We start from the raw sequence: 23382 nt of genomic DNA, 5'->3' as shown, positions 1-23382 counted from the left end.
GAGAAATTGTTGCTGAAATGTGAGGGGTGTACTCATATATATATATATATAGACACACACATGTACATAAATATATATTTTAAATCTTAAAAAAATAACGTTCAAAAAGAGTAATTTCAGTTGATGTAATTATTACTGAATAATGCATTTTTATATTACTTAAATACTCTGATTAATAGTACTGTTTATTAGCAAGTACAATATTGCTAAAAAGTTTGGGGTCAGTAAGATAAAAACTAATACTCTTATTCAACAAGGACGCATTAAACCGATCAAGTTACAGTAAAGACATTTATAATGCTGATGTTGTTCTTTTGAAATTTCAATTCATCAGTGTCATTTAAAAAATGTATCACGTTTCCAGAAAAAGGTGATGCAGCAAACTGTTTTCAATATTGCTAATATTAGATTTAGATTTCTAAAGGAAGACTGAAGTAATGATGGTGGAAAAACAGCTTTGCATCACAGGAATAAATTACATTTGACAATATATTTAAATAGAAAACAGTTATTTGAAATTGTAAAAATATTTCACAATATTACTGTTTTTACTGAATTTTTATCAAATAATTCCAGCCTTTGTGAGCATAAGAGATATCTTTTAAAAACAATGACCCCAAACATTTGAAAGGTAGTGTACTGTGTACTTACAATGATGCCCATCAAAAGAAACTATTATGGATGGAAATCAACAATTTTAAATCTGACAATAAACCTCAATAACCATATTATACTCCTTGTATCCCACAGAGGGCATCGTCTTCACACGCTCAGACTCTGCATCCTCTACAAGTACCACAGAGTGTGTTTGAAGTATATAGAAGTATGAGCACAAAATAGGGCATGTTATTAAAATGTGTATATGTATGTGTGTGATAAAACATTAGGCTCTGTGTATATGTGTGTATTTACAGCAGGAAACAGAAACTTGATGACAGGTTAGTCTGTAGTCAAAGAGTCTGCAGTTCTGATGATATAGGTATGAGTGCATGGACGATTATGTGTGTTTGTGTGTGTGTGTTTGAGAGAGTACATGTTTCCTTGTGTCAGGTCTCTCTGAACTACTAAAACCCATCTAAACCACAAAGCATAAGAGGAAAACGGATCCTGTTGAGCTGTGTATGTGTGTGTGTGTGTGAGAGACAAGATAGAAACTGTATGCATGTTAGCTGCTTGAACATTTCCAGATAAATAACTGCTATGTAATATATTATTTTATTATATACTATTCTACATTATATAAGTTTAACAGTGCAGTGCTAAACAGTGTATGATCACATAAACTAGATTTATTACATTTTTATTATGCTTTTTAATGTGGTTTACACACAAAATCCAAAATTAATTCTTGCTAAGTGCCAAATGTGTGAACAAATTGGCTTTTCAAACAGTTACTCGCCAGTTGGCCAATAACTATTACGTCCTGCAAAATCACATGGTTTACATCAGACTGTGAAAATGACTCAGAAGTGATTCAATTCAAGTCGTCTTCCAAGAAAACATCTGTTGTGACTTAAGTAATATTGTTTAAAATACTTTTTTCCCTCCAAAACATCACATTGTGGCATTTATGCGTTATATTGCTCACATTAAGCCATCAGAACGAAAGTACAAAGAGCAAAATCACAATGAGCCCTTATGTTTTTGAAGTTTCATGCAAATGACTTGTTCATCTTGTATGTGCTATTGCTGCAAATGATGTATGTGCTGTTGTCACAAATATGCAAAAATGTTAATATAATAGGGTCCAAATGCATTGTTAATAAAAACTATGCAAAATACAGTCTTACCTGTGTGAGTGGGGTTTACCCGCACATAATTGGCCAACATAACCTCGCATGCGGCGCCACACTCCAGCGGGATCGGACAGTTGCGGAAGTGACTCAGCATGTCCATGACTGATGGGAAACGCAGGTGCTGCACACGACACTGACCCCATTCAGTTAAAGATAGACGCAAATGCTGCAAAGGAAGAAAAACAGTGGAAAATGCAATATGAATACTTCTTCAGTAGCACACCTCTCCTGTGGTGTTCCGCAGGGATCAATCCTTGCTCCTACAGTTTTCTCTTTATACATGCTGCCACAGGGATCCTTGTTTTCTAAACATGGAGTATCATTTAATTTATATGCTGACAACACCCAGTTATACCTCCCACTTAAATGTAAATATTCATATTCACTTGAAGTTTTGCTATCATGCTTGCTGGATCTGAAATCATGGCTGTCACAAAATTTTTCGGCGTTAAATGAGGAAAAAACTGAAGTTGTATTGTTTGGACCAAGTGATTTTTATGATGGTAGTAATCTGGATCTAGGCTTTTTAAGTTCTAATATTACTCCGTGTGCGAAAAATCTTGGTGTGTTACTTGACTCGGGACTGCGGTTTGATAAACAGATTAATTCTGTTGTCAAATCATGCTTTTTCCATTTAAGTCGCCTTGCAAAAGTTAAAACTTTTCTTTCCCTCAGGAAATTTGAAATAGTGATTAATGTGTTTATCACCATACGTCTTGACTACTGTAATTCACTTTATTACGGAGTTAATAGTTCATCTATTGGGCGTTTACAACTTGTTCAGAACGCTGCTGCGAGGCTGTTAACTGGTAGTAAAAAATTTTAGTGCATCACTCCTATCCTGATATCTCTGCGCTGGCTACCAGTTAAATTTAGAATTGAGTTTAAAATCTTAGTCTTTGTTTATAAATCTTTACAAGGCTTAGCTCCAGGCTACCTTTCTGTCTTAGTACTCCCTCATAACCCAACTCGGTCACTTAGGTCTGGGGATCTTGGACTACTCTCTGTGTGCAGGACTAAGCTAAAACATAGAGGGGACAGTGCCTTTGCAAGGGTTGGCCCTAAACTATGAAACAGCTTACCACTGTCAATTAGAATGGTATCTACTCTTTCCATGTTTAAATCTAAGCTTAAATCTTATTTTCTATCTATGGCATTTAACAACATATGAATTTACACGGTATCTATTTTACTTTGTTGATTGTAATTCTTTATTTTATGGATTGTTTCTAATGTTTTGTACAGCACTTTGGTCAACCTTTAGGTTGTTTTTAAATGTGCTTTATAACTAACTAACTAACTAAATACAGACATGAAAAGAAAGATGTGCAACAGTCATAGTGAGGTTTGCCTTACTAAGCAATATGGAATACACCAATATAGAGATCTGATATACTTGATACTTCTACAATTTTAACAAATAATAATTTTTTGTATTGACTAAAACTAATAATGATATGATGGACAATCTTACACATTTAAATGGTTCTGTTGTTTTTTTTTTCATTCAAATAATATAAAGCACAGTAAAAAAAGACAAACAATCATTTAAAACAGCTGTTCTTAACCTGGGGAAATTAAATTTCATTTTTTCATAATGATATTTCCCCCCATTTTAAATTCTTATTATCCAATGAAAGGTTAGATTTCTGTGAATTTTTTTAATAAAAGATCAAAAGGATTAACAATGCAGATTAATTTTCACAGCCTTCTTTGATCATATTTACCAAGGTAGCCTATATTTTTGGCCACGACTATATATATACACATACACATACACATAAACACACACACACACACACACACACACACAGTATCTCACAGAAATGAGTAAACCCCTCACATTTTTGTAAATATTTTATTTTATCTTTTCATGTGACAACACTGAAGAAATGACACTTTGCTACAATGTAAAGTAGTGAGTGTACAGCTTGTATAACAGTGTAAATTTGCTGTCCCCTCAAAATAACTCAACACACAGCCATTAATGTCTAAACTGCTGGCCACAAAAGTGAGTACACCCTTAAGTGAAAATGTCCAAATTGGTCCCAATTAGCCATTTTCTCTCCCTGGTGTCATGTGACTCGTTAGTGTTACAAGGTCTCAGGTGTGAATGGAGAGCAGGTGTGTTAAATTTGGTGTTATTGCGCACTCTCTCATACTGATCACTGGAAGTTCAACATGGCACCTCATGGCAAAGAACTCTCTGAGGATGTGAAAAAAAAAAAAGAATTGTTGCTCTAAACAAAGATGGCGTAGGCTATAAGAAGATTGCCAAGACCCTGAAACTGAGCTGAAGCACAGCAGACTATATACAGCAGTTTAACAGGACCGGTTCCACTCAGAACAGGCCTCGCCATGGTCGACCAAAGAAGTTGAGTGCACGTGCTCAGTGTTATATCCAGAGGTTGTGTTTGGGAAATAGACGTATGAGTGCTGCCAGCATTGCTGCAGAGGTTGAAGGGGTGGAGGGTCAGCCTGTCAGTGCTCAGACCATATGCCGCACACTGCACCAAATTGGTCTGCATGGCTGTCGTCCTAGAAAGAAGCCTCTTCTAAAGATGATGCACAAGAAAGTCCGCAAACAGTTTGCTGAAGACAAGCAGACTAAGGACATGGATTACTGGAACCAATGTCCTGTGGTCTGATGAGACCAAGATAAACTTATTTGGTTCAGATGGTGTCAAGTGTCTGTGGCGGCACCCAGGTGAGGAGTACAAAGACAAGTGTGTCTTGCCTACAGTCAAGCATGGTGGTGGGAGTGTCATGGTCTGGGGCTGCTTGAGTGCTGCCGGCATTGGGGATGCAACATGTACTGTGACATACTGAAGCAGAGCATGATCCCCTCCCTTCGGAGACTGGGCTGCAGGGCAGTATTCCAACATGATAACGACTACTGCCTTGCTAAAGAAGCTGAGGGTAAAGGTGATGGACTGGCCAAGCATGTCTCCAGACCTAAACCCTATTGAGCATCTGTGGGGCATCCTCAAACAGAAGGTGGAGGAGCACAAGGTCTCTAACATCCACCAGCTCCGTGATGTCGTCATGGAGGAGTGGAAGAGGACTCTAGTGGCAACCTGTGAAGCTGTGGTAAACTCCATGCCCAAAGGGTTAAGGCAGTGCTGGAAAATAATGGTGGCCACACAAAATATTGACACTTTGGGCCCAATTTGGACATTTTCACTTAGGGGGTGTACTCACTTTTGTGGCCAGCGGTTTAGACATTAATGGCTGTGTGTTGAGTTATTTTGAGGGGACAGCAAATTTACACTGTTATACAAGCTGTACACTCACTACTTTACATTGTAGCAAAGTGTAATTTCTTCAGTGTTGTCACATGAAAAGATATAATAAAATATTTCCAAAAATGTGAGGGGAGTACTCACTTCTGTGAGATACTGTATATATATATATATATATGAAGAGTTCAGATGCAAAAGCCTCTAAGTGCCGTCTGAAATTTTCTTCTAAAATGAGCATTTTTAACTTGGCTCCTATGTTTCTTTTCAGTTATTTCACTTTAATGGCAAAGAAAATAACCTATTCATTGCCATTAAACTGAAATTACTGAACCTACACACAGGAGCCTGAAAAAAAAAGCTCATTTTAAAAGAAAATGTCAAATGGCACTTAGAGGCTTTTGCATCTGAACTTTTCATATATATATTAGGGGTGTCAACGTTATGCGGTTAATCTAAAAATTAACGCGTTAATATTTTTTTAAAGCAAATTAATCGTCTGATAAGGTTTGACCCCAACTTCTTGCCGTCATCGCAGCGCGGAAGGTTATCTATCATTGTGTAATGAGGGTACAGCGAACCAGTGTTGCCAGGGTAACGGCACAAGCGGGCTATTTTGAAAATACAGTCGCGGGAAAAAATTACAGAGCCTGGGTTGCGTTTTTTTTGGGCTACTTTTATAATGTACCGCGGCCGCCCAAAGTGTATATAGACAAATAAAAATTAAAATAGATCCTTTTACTAATGTGTATTATATTTGGAATGTATCCCTGACAACTTAAGAACAGAGAGGCGGTTGTAGCATCACAAACAACGTGAGTTTCAGGCAGAGCATACATGTTTACACAGCAGAAATAAACATGACAACAGCCACTATAGATTATATTAGATTATAAACACACGATTACGATAGGATATTTGTATGTAATTTTCTTGAGATGAAAGTGTACATCTGAAATGCTAATTTGTGCAGCGATATAAAAGGCTGTAAATAGCATATTTTAATAACAGTAAACAACCAAATTCCACATGTGATCGCAAAAGGAAGTTATTACAAACACTCGATGGTGGTTTGAAGTGAGTTCTGAGTAAAAGTGTACTATTAATCTCATAAATTGTCTTATGAAGTATGATGCTAATATTAGCTCTAATGCAGCTGCAGAACAGGTCCAATTCTTCTTCATAATGCATTTTGTCATAATACTTCACATAAGGTCGCAAGAAATGTTTTGTTGTATTTATTTAGAAATACTTTTGATAATAGTTGGGTAAATGTATACTGGGATTGAAGTGATGTGGCTTGGTAAACATTTTATTGCCAGTATAAAGGCTGACAATGGCTGAATAAAAACAAAAGAAAAATGATGAAAGAATAATAAGGATTATGTCTCATACCTGGTGGAAGTGTGAAAGGTTCTGTTTCCTTAAACTAGTTTGTCATGCATTTTTTTCCAACACATTTACAGGTAAATCCTAGTATTTTAAATTTGCGATTAATCATGATTAATCACAGTGCATGACTGTGATTAACACGATTAAAATTTTTAATCGATTGACAGCACTAATATATACACACACACACAAATACATATACACACACACACACACACTGTACATGCATACATATATATATTTATTAATTAACATGATAAAATTAATCAAATTAAATAAATAAAATGTAAATAAAATATACTGTGAATATATAAGTATATACATATATTTATTTTTTATATATGTGTTTTCACACATTTCTTGATTATTTTATATTATTACTGTTATAATAATATAGAATTTTTATTTAATATTTGTAATATTATAACAGTTTATTCATATAAAATATATAAATACATCTCAAATAATAATAATAGAAAGAATAAACTGGTCACTGATATTGTATATTCCTAATGAAAATAATGAAATGTTTTTGTCATTCATGATAATGAGGATGATGATTATGCCTCATTACCTTTGCTCTGCCCTGGTAGTTAAACGTGAGGACATAGTCTCCTCTCCGCGTCTCGCTCTGTCTCACGAGGAAGTTCCCATGACCGCTGAACCCGGCATGCTGGACAAGGTAGGCAGCCCGCACACGTGATATGGGCCCATGAAACCATGGGTAAGAGGACAGGAAGTGATCCGTTTTATTGTAGGCGTGCTCTGCGAGTCCAAAACCCAGAGAACCTGCGGAGACACACACACACGAGACAGAAAGTTTACAGACATCAGAGCAGTCCATTACCATGCAAAATAATTTAATCTCATCTGTTAGTTTATAAAAACAAAAGAAAAACATATGCTATACTGGAAATCTATGAAGAAAATGTAACTGTCACACTGTTTCAAAAGTATAACAAAAACATAAAGATGCCATTACATCAAAATTTACCGTTTTTAGCCCTTTACACCATGTTTTGGTCGATTCAACCACAAATGTCTTCAGTTCTCAGTTATTTTAGATTATTTGCATTAATATAAGTGTTGATATTTAAGTAAGAGAGAGAGAGAGAGAGAGAGAGAGAGAGAGAGTGTGTGTGTGTGTGTGTGTGTGTGTACTTACTTAACCATATTTTGGGGACAAATTTGTACCCAAAAGTGAGCTAAACCTGACAAAATCTCCAAAAACCTCCCTTTGGGGACTTCCTCATTTGTAAAACTGGTTTAAAAATAAAGTAAACAAAGGTTTTTTGAAATTGTAAAAATGCAGAATGTCTCCTATAAGGGGTAGGTTTAGGTGTAGGGTTGGTGTAGGGATATAGCACATACAGTAAGTACAGTATAAAAACCATTACGCCAATGGAATGTCCCCATTTAGATGGCTAAGTAAACATGTGTGTGTGTGTGTGTGTGTGTACGTGACTCACCCTGGCCGCTGGGCTCTGTGCTCCCTCTGCGAACTGCGTTGAGCGAGTCGCTAACAGGAAACGGTTCTCCATCCACACTATCTGACCTGGAATCACACATACATAAACATCTCATAAACATCTATGAACTCCTTTAATTGCATAATGAAGAGGTCACAGAATGTCATGCGGTCAATAACATCCCATCACATATTCTAAGGTGCGTCCACACTACAAAGCAAAGCTTTCAACGACGATCATGAGAGATAACAGTTATTTTTTTGCATACAGTGGCCCTAAAAAGCATGTGGCCCTTTAAGAAACATTTACAAATGAGTGCATGTCACTGCATTACATTACAAAGAATAAAACCAGTAGGCATTTATTTTAAAGAATGTTTGTCTTTTTTAAAATACATTTTAATTGATAAACTTTAAAATATATATTTTTAATTATTTTAAAGTAAACGTCTATTTTTCCATTACATATTACATTTTATAGCAACTACATTACATTGTTTTAGTAAAAATACATTCTTATTCATTTTTGTTATTTATTGCTATTCTTCAAATAATCAAAATAGATTTTAAAATGAATTCTGTTTTTTTTTTGTCACTTTAGAAATAGAAGAACAAGATGAGTGGGACAGTTTTCTGTGCAGTATACTCAGTTGTACTGAACAATTTGGTAAATGACGTAGGACATTCAGATATTTGACATACAATTTTCATGCTGCTTTACTTTTTTTAACACATAAATTATATGATAATATTTATAATATATTAAAAATAGAATTATATTGAATAACTAAATGTAGCATTTAAATTAAAATATTATATTTATAATTAGTAAATAAAAGAATTAAAATGAGCAAAAACTCATGAAAAACTGGGAGAAAATTGTGACTAATTAAAATAAGTAAGTAAATAAATAAATAAATATGAATGCAACGAACACAGCAAGAAACTGGGTCAAGAGGAGAGCAGGTCTTATAGGATGAGAATTAGACAGAAAAACAGACGTGGCTTTGAAACCTATAGGGACGAAATGAAGGGAAGGACAGAGAAAGAGAGCAGAAGCAAGACTTGGGGAGGGGCGTTTGGGGAAGTTGCGGGAGAAAGCAGCACAAAAACTTTTGGTTCAAGTCAGGAAATGTGTCGTGTAATTCCTGGACAATGAAAAAAAAATATTGTATACGATGCTCTTAAGTCAAGACGTATGCATGCATAAAAGGTGGACTGAAAAAAGGTAAAAAAAAGAAAGAAAAAAAAGGCAAACGAGAGAGAGAAAAAAAAGAGAGAGAAGGGGGCATGGAGAGAAAGGAGGCCATGAGATGTGCTGAGTCGAGTTCTTGAGATTCTTAGTAATCAGAATAACAGGAAGACCTCACTCTCGTTCTCTCTCTCTCTTCCTAAAACTCACATTGATATATTCACACAGGCTTGAGTTCTCAGTACCCTCACACCAATAAAAGGAAATGAAACACATGTGTTTGCACACACACAAATACACCTTTTGTAAAAGACACAGCTTGTGCAGAACACACAGATGGTGTGTGTGTGTGTGTGGACAAGCAAACAAACCGAGCACATCTAAATTAAGACTTTTAAAAATACTAAAATATGTGAGAACCCAAACGATGTGGATTTCTTTAGCACTAAGTTTGTTTTTATTCTATGTGTGAGAGTGTCTGCATGTGTGTGTGTAAAAGAGGAAGTGAGTGGGTTTTCTCAGTAGGGGAATGTCAGGAACTTAACATGCAGATGTCTGGGATCTTCAGAGGTAAGTTTAGTTCAAACGCAGAAAGCGCCGCTCTCACCTGCTGGTGATGCATTCTCTGAGCTCTGTGGTCCAAGAGCTAACCTGCTGCTCATTATCGGCCTCAAATATAAAACTACCCGGATGACCAGTCACCTGAGAATAAAAGAAACACATCAACCAACAGAACAGAAGACAATAAAAGATTTAGAAATTAACTTGATTGTTTTGTAAGGGATTCATAAAAAAATTCCTACGGAACCTTTATATTCATACCAAATACAGTGTCTGACTGAGTTATTCCTCAAGCCGATTCATTTGCTGATTTTGGATTATTTTCATTACTATATGCATCATGTTTTACAATATTTTTGAGTAAATTTGAAGCTATAAGAATTTGCTTAAATCATAATGGCTTTTATTTAAATATATTATATATTTCAAAAATACTATTCCATGTAGTCTCTCAAATATTATGAGGACATAAAAGCTTTTATTTAAAGCTGCAGTCCTTAACTTTTTTGTGTTCAAAACGTACAAAATTTATATAATAAGCGAGTACACCATGAATCCATTTTCCAAACCGTGTTTTTGGCTTGTCCTGAATCACTATGGTACACCTATAATAAGTATTTATATTCAGACTATTTTATCCTGGTTCGGGTAGGTACCGCTGCGGAGTAGCCCAGTACCTGCGCGATTCGTCATAGACATAAACAGAGAGAAGTAGCTCCGGCTACAATGTTCTTCCGCAAGATGCACGCAGTTCTAACCGCTAATTTAACCGCTAGAGCGCCAAAAGTTAGGGACTGCAGCTGTAAATATACACATTCGAAAAAACTATTCCATATAGTCTCTCAATTATTATGAAGTCATACAATCTATTATTTAAATATAGAAACCTTTTATTTAAATATATACATTTAAAATTACTATTCCAAATTCTATTAGGCATACAAACTGTATAGTTTTAGATAGAAAAAAGCTTGTCGCACTTGTAGATTGGCCATCAGCCACTGCTCTCTAGATATCAGCAGAGACCAAAGGAAAACCCATTTTGGTCGACCACTAATCATGACGACTTCAGCACAAAGCAAAGAGAGGGGAAAAAAAAAAAAACATTAAAAGACTGAGTTCTCCATTCCAGTTCTGAATCGATAAAAAAACTAAAAAAAAACTGTATATACATGTGTATGTTTATAAAATAAAATAAAATATTCCACACAAAAGCTCTAAAATTAAATGTACCAAACATTTTCAAATCATATACAGTGGGTTCCAAAAACCATTGATTCCTCATAATCAATGACACTCGTTTACTCCATTATCAGTCCTAAAATAATCAGAGAAATATCAGTCCAGTGCACAATCTGAAATATTTTTTGAAAGTTTCAATGTATAAAATGTAAAATAAATAAATACATAAATACTTTCAATGTGGTCTAAAACCATTGGACCCCACGTTATATATGTGACCCTGGACCACAAAGTCAGTCTTAAGTGTCAGTCTGAATAAAGCTGAATAAATAAGCTTTCCATTGATGTATGGTTTGTTAGGATCTGACAATATTTGGCCGAGATACAACTATTTGAAAATCTGGAATCTGAGGGTGCAAAAAAATTGCCTCCAAAGTTGTCCAAATGAATTCTTAATGCATATTACTAATCAAAAACGACATTTTGATATATTTACAGTAGTAAATTTCTTCATGGAATATGATCTTTACTTAATATCCTAATGATTTTTGGCATAAAAGAAAAATCTATAATTTTGAGCCATACAGTGTATTTTTGGCTATTGCTACAAATATACCCCAGCGACTTAAGACTGGTTTTGTGGTCCAGGGTCACATATTACATAGTTCCATAATTCTATTTAAATATAATAAAATTTAATAAGCATTGATTTATTGCATGCAATATTTACTAAAACCTGCACCAAAATCATTTTGAAAACAGGACGTGCCTATACACATATTCTTAAAATGGCCTAATATCATCCAAAAGAATCAGCCTCTTGAATATATTAGTTTATCAATAAAATTAACCAGTGTGTAATAATTCATGACTGTGTGTGTCTTTGTTCACCTTTAAGACAAATGTGTTCATGTTGTCTGGCATCTCTAGGCGATTACAGCGTCGAATCTCTTGGATGTCCGAACAAGGTACGGTGAGCTTTGGCATTTTGTAGTCCTAAAACAGAAAGCAAGCAACACATCTTCTTAATATAATCATATAATAGTTACATAATGTCTTTAGAAACATTTGCTTCCATATATATAAACTCGAAAACCTCCTTTACCATTGATATTGTGCTTGCATGTTGTATTTTTACTACTCTTGTAAATGCATTAGCCTAAATGCTGTATGGTAGCAAACGTTTTCTCTTGAAAAAGTTGCTCTTCTCTATTTATCTTTTTAAATGCTACTAAACTTAGAGCAGATTTCCACACCAGCAACTCCGACACTGCATTAAAAGAAATGAGATAAAAGTGTCTGCAAAATAAATGTAAATTTTACATTGAGAATATAGAAGCTCGTTTCTGCCACAGAATCAATTAAAAGAGATAATTTAGAGAGAAGTCAGAATTGCGAAAATGATTCCCTTGCAATTAGAGGTTTGTATCTCACTTTTTTCTTGCAAAAAGGTCAGAACTCCAAGATAAAAAGTCAGAATTCTCACAATTCTGACTTTTTCCTCAGAATTCTGAGTTTACATCTCTAAGTTCGGGTTTTTTTTTCTCTCTCTCCTATGGAATAAGCTCGTTTCCGCCACAGGATGAAATAATACATTTAGGTAATTGTGACTTATCTCACAATTCAGACTTTTTTTTTTCTCTCAGAACTGCTATATAAACTTACAATTATGAGAAAAAAAGTCTGAAATGTGAGCTATAAGTTCATATTTGCAAGAAAAAAGTCAGAGAGATAAAAAGTTGCAAATGACTCATATTTTTTTATCCTGTGGCGGAAACAAGCTTCCATAGATTTAGACTCCCATACTGACACAAAACCAAACAAGTTGCTTTCTAAATCAATAAAACATAATAATGCACACACAATCTGACAAACAAGGACTATGTCATCGATGATAAAATATAGATTTGTAGTGCATGACACACTCCAGTGTGGGTTTGATTTCCTTGTTCTACTGGGATTAGCTAAGAATGTTCATCTGGAAATTAAGAGAGAATAGAGCTATGACCCGTGATCTGAAACCTTCGACCTACGCCTACACACGCACATATACACACTCACAAAATACACACGCACGCAGACACACACACCAAATCTCCTTGGGAAAAAATGAGAGCGGATTCCGGGAAGTTGTGAGAGCTGCAAATGAATCCGGACGCTCGGAGCTGCAGGAATTTCCAGAGTGTGTCCCGTCAGTTCTGACACATCAAAGATTTGGTAATGAAGAAGCTCTTTCTCTCTCAAACGAAATCTGTGATTTTGAGTGAGTCAGACTGAATCACGGCTTAAAATAGCTTCACACGCACAGGCTCATGCCAAATCAACGGTGCTGTAATATTACGATCTTTCCCCTTTGAACTGCAGTCAACTCTCACACAGAGGAGAGCAGAAAACACCACTGACTCATTCACATCCACACATACACGCACACTTCTGCACTAATTCCAGCAGAACAAGAAGTGATTGAAGTATTAAACACCACACACATATACGATAAAACAGATGATTGGTTTCTCTTCTCCATTTCTCTTCACAAATGCAAGAAACTTGCTATTAAACTTGGAGCAGATTTCCATTTAAGCAACTCTGATGTTGCATTCTAAGAATTCTAGGAACTAATACTAAAGAAGTCTTAGTCTGAGAATCAGCGTCAAAGATATTACCAAGACATTACTATAAAATAGCTGGATATTTGATAACTTTTGACATCCATGTTTCTTGTTCAGTTTCTGGAGCAATTCCTATCACACATTGTACAATAATAATTAGAGTTCTGGCTGCATATAAATATGTTTACGGACAAAACATTTTATACAGCTAGCATGAATATGGTTACATATAAACAATGATTTCTTTTTTTTTTTTTTAACAGTCTGTTTATTGAGATGTAATGATATATAACAGTAATACAATAACATTGTAGTTACATCTTTTAACATATGACAGCCAGGGAAAAACAAAAACAAACAACAACGAAAAACAACAAAAAGGAAGAAAAATAAAACTAAACAAAATAAATTGGCACAGGTTATTTCAGATAGTGACATGATATGGGAATTTGAGAATACAAAACATGCATGCACGCAGGCATACAACAAATGTATCAACAATGGTTAATTCATGCACATCTATGAAGGGGGGATTGATGCAATAGGTCAGGTGTCAGACTATCTTGTCTTCTCTTGTCTCATTCAGTACATTGCCAAAATCTGAGTTTGAGATAAATGATATAAATGGTGTCCAAATATTTTCAAAAGAAGAAAGTTTACCTTTTAGCATATAGGTTATCTTTTCCATCGCTAAACAGAAGGACATGTTATTAATCCACTGTATGATAGATGGCTTTTCCACTTTCTTCCAGAATAAAGCTATTAGACGCTTTGCTTGAAGTATACTTATATCAACAAGTTTACGAGTGCTGCCATGATGTACAATGTTCTCTGGAATAATTCCTAAAATAAAAATTTCTGGATTCATTGGTAGGTTTATAGGTACCATCTGAGAAATGAAAAAAGCCACTTCTTTCCAAAACTCCTGCACCTTAGGGCAGTTCCACATACAATGCAAAAGTGTGCCTCTATCAACTGAGCATTTAATACATGTGTCTGGAATATTCTGGTTAATTTTATTTAACCTAACTGGAGTAATATACGTTCTCATAATCCAGTTGTACTGTATTAATTTGAGATTACTATTAACTGTTTGTAATTGAGCTTTCATACATATTCCTTCCCATACATCCAGGGGGATGTTTACATTTAAATCTTCTCTCCAAGAAGCCAATTTAAATTCTGATGATTCTTTAGAGAATGACTCCAACATTTTATAAAACATCGATATTAAACCTTTAGATTGGGCAGGTTTTGATAGCAGGTCTTCAAGAGGTGTTTTATTAGGTTTGGTAAGCTTTGCACCTTGATAAGAAGAAACATAGCTCCTAAATTGAAGGAATTTAAAGAAATGTTTTTTTGGAATATCAAATTGCGCTACAATTTGCGTAAAGGACATTAGATCTTTTCCTTTATAGAAATCCTCAATTTTTTGCAGCCCTTTATCAAACCACTTCTTAAATCCTGGGTCTGATCTAGCTGGTTTGAAACACTTGTTCCCCCATATCGGAGTAAAACATGATAAAGTATCGGATTGACCTAAATATTTATATACATCACACCAGACATTAATTGTATTAATAAGGATAGGATTAAAAGATACAATATCTTTGTCTTTTCTGAGAGATTTAATATCTGCCGAATAAAGGTAGAGATTAAAGGCTAATTTTGATTTTATAAAGAAAGATTCAAATGTCCAACCAAGATGTATGCGTTTCAGAAGAAAAATAATATAAAGTAGATCGTAACTGTGCTGCCCAGTAGTACCACTGTAAATTGGGAAACTGGAGACCACCCTATTGTAAGGCAAGTATAATAATGATAGATTTAACACGAGCTCGTTTATTATTCCAGATAAAATCAGTGAATAATCTCCGAAGTGTTGTAAAAAAGGAGGATGGAGGGCAGAGTGGGATATTTTGAAACAGATATAATATTTTAGGTAGTACACTCATTTTTATCGTATTTACACGTCCGATTAGTGATATAGGTAAACTTTTCCATCTTTCAATAAATTTAGAGATAGTGTTTAAAAGAGGCTGGTAATTAGCTGAAGATATATGATCTATATTAGCCATTATTTTAATTCCTAAATAAGTGAAGGAATCTACTACGTTAAATTGTGTTACAGCTGGTATTTGACTATCCTCATTATTTAGTAATAGGATACATGATTTAGACTGGTTTATTTTATAACCAGAAAAGTTTCCAAAGAGTGAAAGAAGTTGAGTTAAAGAAGGGATGGAATGAGCCAAATTTATATAAACAATGATTTAAACTAGTACACATACAGTTGCTAATAAAAGATGATTGGTGCATCATTTAAACTGGTGTGCATACAGATGAACAAAAGATCATTTAAAGTAGTATATAAATAGTATAGCTACAAACATCTACTAAAACTAGCATGCATACCATTACAAACAAAAGACTATTAAAACTAGTATGCAGTACCGCCACTCCCTATATGCAGAGTACGCAATTTGCATACCATATATATATATATATATATATATATATATATATATATATATATATATATACACAGTGGTGTGAATTTTTTTGCCCCTTCCTGTTTTTTTTTTTTGCATATTTGTCACATTTTAATGATTCAGATCATCAAACAAATTTTAATTACACAAAAATAAATCGAGTAAAAACAAAATGCAGTTTTGAAATAATGATTTCATTTATTAAGGGAAAAAAGCTGCCCAAACCTGCCTGGTCCTATGTGAAAAATCTAATAACTGGTTGTGCCACCCTTTGCAGCAACAACTGCAATCAAGCGTTTGCGATAACTGGCTTCACATCGCTGTGGAGGAATTTTGGCCCACTCTTCTTTGCAGAATTGTTTTAATTCAGCCACATTGGAGGGTTTTCAAGCATGACAGGACTGTTTAAGGTCATGCCACAGCATCTCAATCAGACTTTGACTTGGCCACTCCAAAACCTTAATTTAATTTTCTTGAGCCATTCAGAGGTGGACTTCCTGGTTTGTTTGAGATCATTGTCCTGCTGCATAAAGGGCCAAGTGCGCTTGAGCTTGAGGTCACAAACTGATGGCCAGACATTCTCCTTCAGGATTTTCTGATAGAGTGCAGAATTCATGGTTCCATCAATTATGTCAAGTCATTCAAGTTCATCCAGCCTCAGACCATCACACTACCACCACCATGTTTGACTGTTGGTATGATGTTCTTTTTATGAAATGCTGTGTTGGTTTTACGCCAGATGTAATGGGACACACACCTTCCAAAAAGTTAAACTTTTGTCTCATCAGTCCACAGAATATTTGCCCAAAAGTCTTGGGGATAATCAAGATATTTTTTGGCAAATGTGAGACAAGCCTTTGTATTCTTTTTGGTCAGCAATGGCTTTTGCCTTGGAACTCTCCCATGGATGCTGTTTTTGCCCAGTCTCTTTCTTATTGTTGAATCATGAACACTGACCTTAATTGAGGCAAGTGAGGCCTGCAGTTCTTTAGATGTTGTTCTGGGTTCTTTTATGACCTCCTGGATGAGTCGTCTTTGTGCTCTTGGAGTAATTTTGGTAGGCCGGCCACTCCTGGGAAGGTTCACCACTGTTACAAGTTTTCTCCATTTGTGAATAATGGCTCTAAACGTGGTTCGCTGGAGTCCCAAAGCCTTAGAAATGGCTTTATAACCCTTTCCAGACTGATACATGTAAACTATTTTGTTTCTCATCTGTTCTTGGATTTCTTTCGATCGCGGCATGACGTGTTGCTCTTTAAGCATGCTTTACTTTGTCAGAAAGATTCTATTTAAGTGATTTCTTGATTCAACAGGTCTGACAGTAATCAGGCCTGGGTGTATCTAGTGAAATTTAACTCAGCTTTCTAAAATAATGTGTTATATAATTATATAAAATGCATTTTACAGTGAACGCAGTAGGCAGTGACGTGCCATTCCCGCATCCGTGCCCACGACCATTGGCACCTCATGCTTGCGGCCGAATTTATTCATAATTGATGGACAACTGTGCCCATGAAAAGACATCAGCAATCCGACACCGAGAAAAGAAAAAGAAAATAAAGATGAAGATAAAGCCCGTGCATTACTTTCAGGTACATTCATAATCTTGTGAAACTTTTTTGGCTGTTGACATTAATAACGTGTTTTTATGTCGGTAATAATTTCACTACCACCAACGCATCTAATATTCCCTCGGAGCTTCCATGTTCCCTTGTGAAAATTAGCCATGATTTTACTACGAATAAAACCAAAAATCATGGTTCTTGTAGCCATGGGAACCACAAATTTTTGGCCACCTTTTTGCAAGAGATGACACAGCCTCTATAATTTCTTCAACAAAAAGCATGTGGACATCACAACCCTTACAAAAATTGTAACGAATGTTCGCCTTCTGCTAATTCAAGCCTGCACGCTAGGGGGCGCCAACCAACAATGTATTTTTCCTCAGATATGCGTGTCATATGTGGATTTAACATCTAAATTAAGATAAACAAAGTTTGGTTCTACACCAGAAACACAAACTATCTATAATGCTTACAAGAATAGGGTACCTCCTCAAATATAATTAGAAGTACAATTAGCATCAAGCTACACTTGAAAATGTATTTAATTATTAATGTATTTCCTTACCCACTTTAAACCATCATCGAGTGCTTGTAATAACTTCTGATCATGATTTATAGTTGATTTTGATTCTATAATAAGCAAACACATGCACTCTTTGTATGTTTAATAACGCTACACTGATAATATTTGTCATGAACATCCTTTATTGCTATAAAAGAAATACCATGAGCTGCATACAAAACACATACAGAAAATATATAGTCATAGATATGTCTATTTGCGTTCATATTTCATGTGTATTAAAATGTTTCACTCAATTTTTTTTTTTTTTTTTTTTAAATACGGAAGATCTAGAGAGTGAACGCGCTCTGACTCGTGGAAGGAAAACGGATGGTGCTCTGCAGATCACATGATTCAGTGGAGAATTATTAGAAATGTTATTCTGTATGAAGAACATGTGAGAATAAATCTGTTCTCAAATACCAATGATAACAAGAACTCAGCATCCACTCTCTTATCCAAGATACTCTTCTTCGTTGTTTGTTTACACTGGTTTTCGAAACAGCGCAACCATTCTCACCCTTTTGTGCAACAGCAGCTGCTCCGGTCACGTTATCCTAGCTCAAATCTGATTGGACGGTCCGTGTTTTTGCTTTGCGAAACTGAAAAGATTCGTCGGACTGGACGAAAAAAAAAACATTCGCATTTTCGGTGCGCGAATGTTCGCGTCGATGTGGAAACATCCATAGGAAGCTGTTGTTTTATTCCTGTGCGTCATCGCGTCCGAAATTCATTTAGATTTTTCGCGCTCAGTGTGGAAAGGCCTTTAAAGGTCATCAACACTGATTGAAATATAACAAAAATCCATAGCAATCAATTCATGATGTTTGTAGAGAAAATTATTTTACTTCAAACGTACATGGAAAGTAAAAATACAAACAAAACGTTTTATAATTTAATTTAACTATTCATTCAAATACCGTCAGTGGTTCTATACCAGAAAATCTTACATTTAAAAAGATATACTAGTTTCAGTGTCGTAGCTTGTAGTGTACCTAACTACTTTTTTCTTTTGCAAGGGTAGCTTGACTATAGTTTAGCTTAAGCAAGCTAAGGTTTCAAACTAGCTTCCCCAACACTGTTGTGAAGTGACTTCCAGAACTGCTGCCAGCCGAGTGTGAAAAAATCATGACAGAAATCCACATTAGCTTGATTTCTATGACCGTATTTGGCCCCTGTTTCTGTTTGTCGGAGACTGGAATATTTACTCTCGCTCTACACAACACAAACATTTTTCGAAGCTGTGTAGAATGTTGTTTATCTATTTTCTGACACAAGTTTGAAGTGCATTTCCAGCCAACTTGAGTTTTAATGTATAATAATAACAGCTGTCCATGTGGAAATACATGAGATGCCTGTAAGGCCAACCTCACAGTCTATTTGTTAACTTGATTTAACTTTTAAAATTCTTTTTTTATTGCATAAGGATTTCATGGCTCATCCTCACATTAAAAATAAAAAACTCACTCAGATGTTCTCTGGTGTTACCGCATTTAACACATGGTTTAATTGTGCATGTGTTGTGTACGAGTGCTGTTTAAAATGCCACAACAAACAACCACGCCATTCATCTGAATAACTTCACTTCCTAATAGTTACTTTTGCTTTTGCTCACATTCTCAGAACAACCTTTCAAAATGAGTCACGTAATGAAATTAGAAATAACAATCAGAAAGGAATCTAGAAACGACACTAGGAAGAGATGTCTCAGTGATGATCTTTTGTGAGAATGTAAGCTTACGAGGTACAGAGTTGAAGTCTATGGTCCTGTGTGACCCTGGACGACAAAACCAGTCTTAAGTGTCAATTTTTCAAAATTGAGATTTATATATCATCTGAAAGCTGAATAAATAAGCTTTCCATTGATGTATGGTTTGTTAGGATCGGACAACACAAAAAAAAAAAAAAAAAATCAAAATATTGAGAAAAATGCCTTTAAAGTTGTCCAAATGAAGTTCTTAATGCATATTACTAATCAAAAATTAAGTTAAGTTTTGATACATTTATGGTAAGAAATTTACAAAATATCTTCATGGAACATGATCTTTGCTTAATATCCTAATGATTTTTGGCATAAAAGAAAAATCGATAATTTTGACCCATACAATGTATTTTTGGCTATTGCTACAAATATACCCCAGCGACTTAAGACTGGTTTTGTGGTCCAGGGTCACATATAGTGTGTGTCTGTATACGTGTAAATTTTAAAAATATATAAAAATTAAATATTAACATTTTAATTTATGTATAAAAATGTTTTAATTTAGCATAGCATCATAGTATACACACACAGACAAGCATAAATAAAATATTTATAAATAAATCTAAAATAATTTAATATATATTAAAAATGATAAAACAATACAATTAAAATTTAGAAATAAAATATGATCATTTAGCATAGCATCACAAATATATAAACACAATCTGTAAAAACACTGTAAAAATGCTACAGTGAAAGCTGTTAATTGGTTAACGATATGTTCTCTTACTATAGTATATATACTTATACTTACATCTTATTTACAGTTCTCTTGTAATTTACAGTGAAAATTGGGTTGAAATTCCCACAATTTCTGTGACACTTTACATTTGATGCTTTTTCATTGAAATAACTGTTAATGAAATCCTTACATAAATATACATTTTAATATTTTATTAATTTGCATTAATTCAATTTAATATTTTTTTCTACATTTTTTGAAAACAATTCCATATATACTTAATTTAAAAACATACATTTTAGAGTGTATATTCAGTATTTTATATGAATGCTCTTCAGTGGTGTTGACAGTTAGCATGTTTTTCAGCATATAACATTTTCTTTTACATTTTTTTTTTTTAAACACACACTCGCACATTTGTACAAACGTGCATGCTGTGCTAAAGACTGATCCCTTCCTAGGTCAGAATGGTTTGCACATGGTTTTCACAGGCTTTATTTTTACACTCCATTTATTTACCTCCCTCTCTCTCTCCCTGTGCGCTGCTAAAACAGAGTGTCAATCACTCTGACCTTTACTGCTGCTCTCGAAAGCCCCACCACAGCTTTAGTACTGAGAAAATACACATGAAAAAGACACAGAGAAAGAGAGAGGGAGAGGGAGAAGCACAGAAGAAAAAAAGAGAGCAAGTTTCCTGTGTCAGTCAAAACCTCCCGATGATGGACAAATATCTTACTTTTCGTTAAAAAAGGGATATTTTCTGTAATCTGAAACAGCTGGCAAAACCACTCGTCATCCACCGCTAGCTGTGTTAATGCATAAAGTGTTTTTTTGCATTAAATGCACTGCAGGGAAGAAAAAACTAAAAAAAAGTGCATTAATGCATTTAGCAAAAGAATTAATTTTTTTCTCATTTTTTAATTCAATCTTTCTCCCAGCTTGAGCACTTTATCTGTAGCTGCAGTTTCAAAAACACTTGTTCGCCTGTAACAATAGCTTGTTGAGAAAATGCATCAGCCCTTAAATTACATAAAAATATTTATTGGCTTATTCACAATAAATGCACATGCACTTTGGAAAGTGTGAGTACAATGACACAACATGGCAAAATACGTGTACACTCATGATAAAACACACAGCTACTCATATTCATCTTCATATTCACACAGGTCGAGCGAGCATCCTGTTTACGGACTAGAGGAGCTGAACCACAGCACCTACACACACACAACGAGACACAGAGATGAACAGAGAGAGAGAGAGAGAAAGAGAGAGATTGAGGGGGAGTGAGCGGTGCTTTCCAAGGGTAGCTAAAGTGAGGTCAGGTATACCAGCTCAGCGGTTGCAGGTTTTAACATAAAGAGTTGCAACAATGCCCACACATGCTCGCAATATAGAATCTATAATCCACTCACAGCCAGACTGCACTGCTAGTGATTCACTGCATGCCAGAAATTAATATGCTCTCATTTGGTGTAGGTGAGAGGTAAAGAAAGTTCCATTGTGATTTTCTTAGAATTTTCCATATTCGAAAAATTTGGATAAAAATATAATTCCCATAAACATTTTTTTTTTAAATGGAAAAAACAACAACACATTTTGTAAGTGAAAGTGATTCAAAAACTGCTGACAAATAATGTATTGTCATTTTAAAACGATGTCCAAAGTAAAGGCATATTACATTTTATTAGGCTATTCTGTTAAATAAAGAATTTTCTTAATTTTTTAATATGGCATTTAAAGGTGCCATAGAATGCATTGATACAATATTTTAAATCGTTCTCTGATATCTACATAGAAGGTTTGTGGCATAGGTAAGGGCAAAAATTGCCTCAGGATCTGTAAATCATTCGCCATCATCCTCAGTCATCTCTCCTTACTCTGTTAATGTGGTAAGTGAAATCTTATGTACTGCAATGTAACAGGCAACCGATAGCAAGGAGATAACCATGTCCCTTTAGTGGCTTGCGTTATTTTATTAGAACGCGTTATTTGCTTTCCCTGCCTTTCTGAATACAGACACTAACCCATCCCTGCACTTCACATCCCCTGCACAGCCTGGAACATAACATTTATTTCCGTGATCTGCCATTTTCGCTGTTGTCCTCGCTTGTTTCTTCACAATACCTGCAGAACTTCTGATGATTCGTCTGTGTAGGCTCGGCTGGCCTAGAACATGGGCGTGTATATGCAAATGTTGGGGGCGTAACTATTAGTGATCCCGATTGTTACATCACAGTCGGTGTTATGTTCTGATTCACCTATTTTTCAGTGGTCTTTTGCATTCACGAGATTTACATAAGGAGGAGGAAACAATGGTGTTTGAGGCTCACGGTATGTCATTTCCATATACAGAACTGTTATTATTCAACTATGCCAAGGTAAATACAGTTTTCCATTCTATGGCACCTTTAAAACCTTTTGCTGTTTTTTTTTTTGTATGAACTGATTATTTGGTCTTTTTATGACATACAATCAGGCTAGTCTGTCGCATAAACACTTAGAATATTAATATGACATTTATGGTAGAATTTTATTCATTTAATATGTAATAATAACAACAATACAATTTTATTATATATATATATATATATATATATATATATATATATATATATATATATATATATATATTAGTGGTGGGCGTTATCGGCGTTAACGTGCTGCGTTAACGTGAGACTCTTATCGGGCTATAAAAAAAATATCGCCGTTAATCTATTCTCAAAGTTGGGTTGGGAGCTGGGTCTATACTACGCAAGCTATGATGACTTTCACCTTGATATTTTAGCACGGATGTATACCTAGCCGAATTGCACTGTAAGGGGCGAGAACGAGTCTTCGAAGTGTATGCGTGCTAACATGGATGCAGCTATGAAGCCG

At 35.0% G+C, this 23382-nt stretch overlaps 1 protein-coding gene across 2 annotated transcripts in view; it reads right to left on the bottom strand.

Annotated features, from left to right (window-relative positions):
- sh2b3 (SH2B adaptor protein 3) overlaps nucleotides 1–23382 on the bottom strand; it is a 56521-nt gene that overhangs the window by 5412 nt on the left and 27727 nt on the right. For both annotated transcript variants that reach the window (XM_058775166.1, XM_058775165.1), the window contains exons 3-7: nucleotides 11722–11826; nucleotides 9695–9789; nucleotides 7897–7982; nucleotides 7002–7216; nucleotides 1791–1962 (exon numbers count right to left, since the gene is read on the bottom strand). In XM_058775166.1, coding sequence (XP_058631149.1) covers nucleotides 1791–1962; nucleotides 7002–7216; nucleotides 7897–7982; nucleotides 9695–9789; nucleotides 11722–11826 — 673 coding nt within the window. The remainder of the gene's footprint in view (nucleotides 1–1790; nucleotides 1963–7001; nucleotides 7217–7896; nucleotides 7983–9694; nucleotides 9790–11721; nucleotides 11827–23382) is intronic.

This window comes from Onychostoma macrolepis, chromosome 05 (genome assembly GCF_012432095.1).
Source record: "Onychostoma macrolepis isolate SWU-2019 chromosome 05, ASM1243209v1, whole genome shotgun sequence".
NCBI lineage: Eukaryota > Metazoa > Chordata > Actinopteri > Cypriniformes > Cyprinidae > Onychostoma > Onychostoma macrolepis.
The sequence above is the reverse complement of the archived record's forward strand: the minus strand, read 5'-3'. Positions and strand labels throughout refer to the sequence as shown.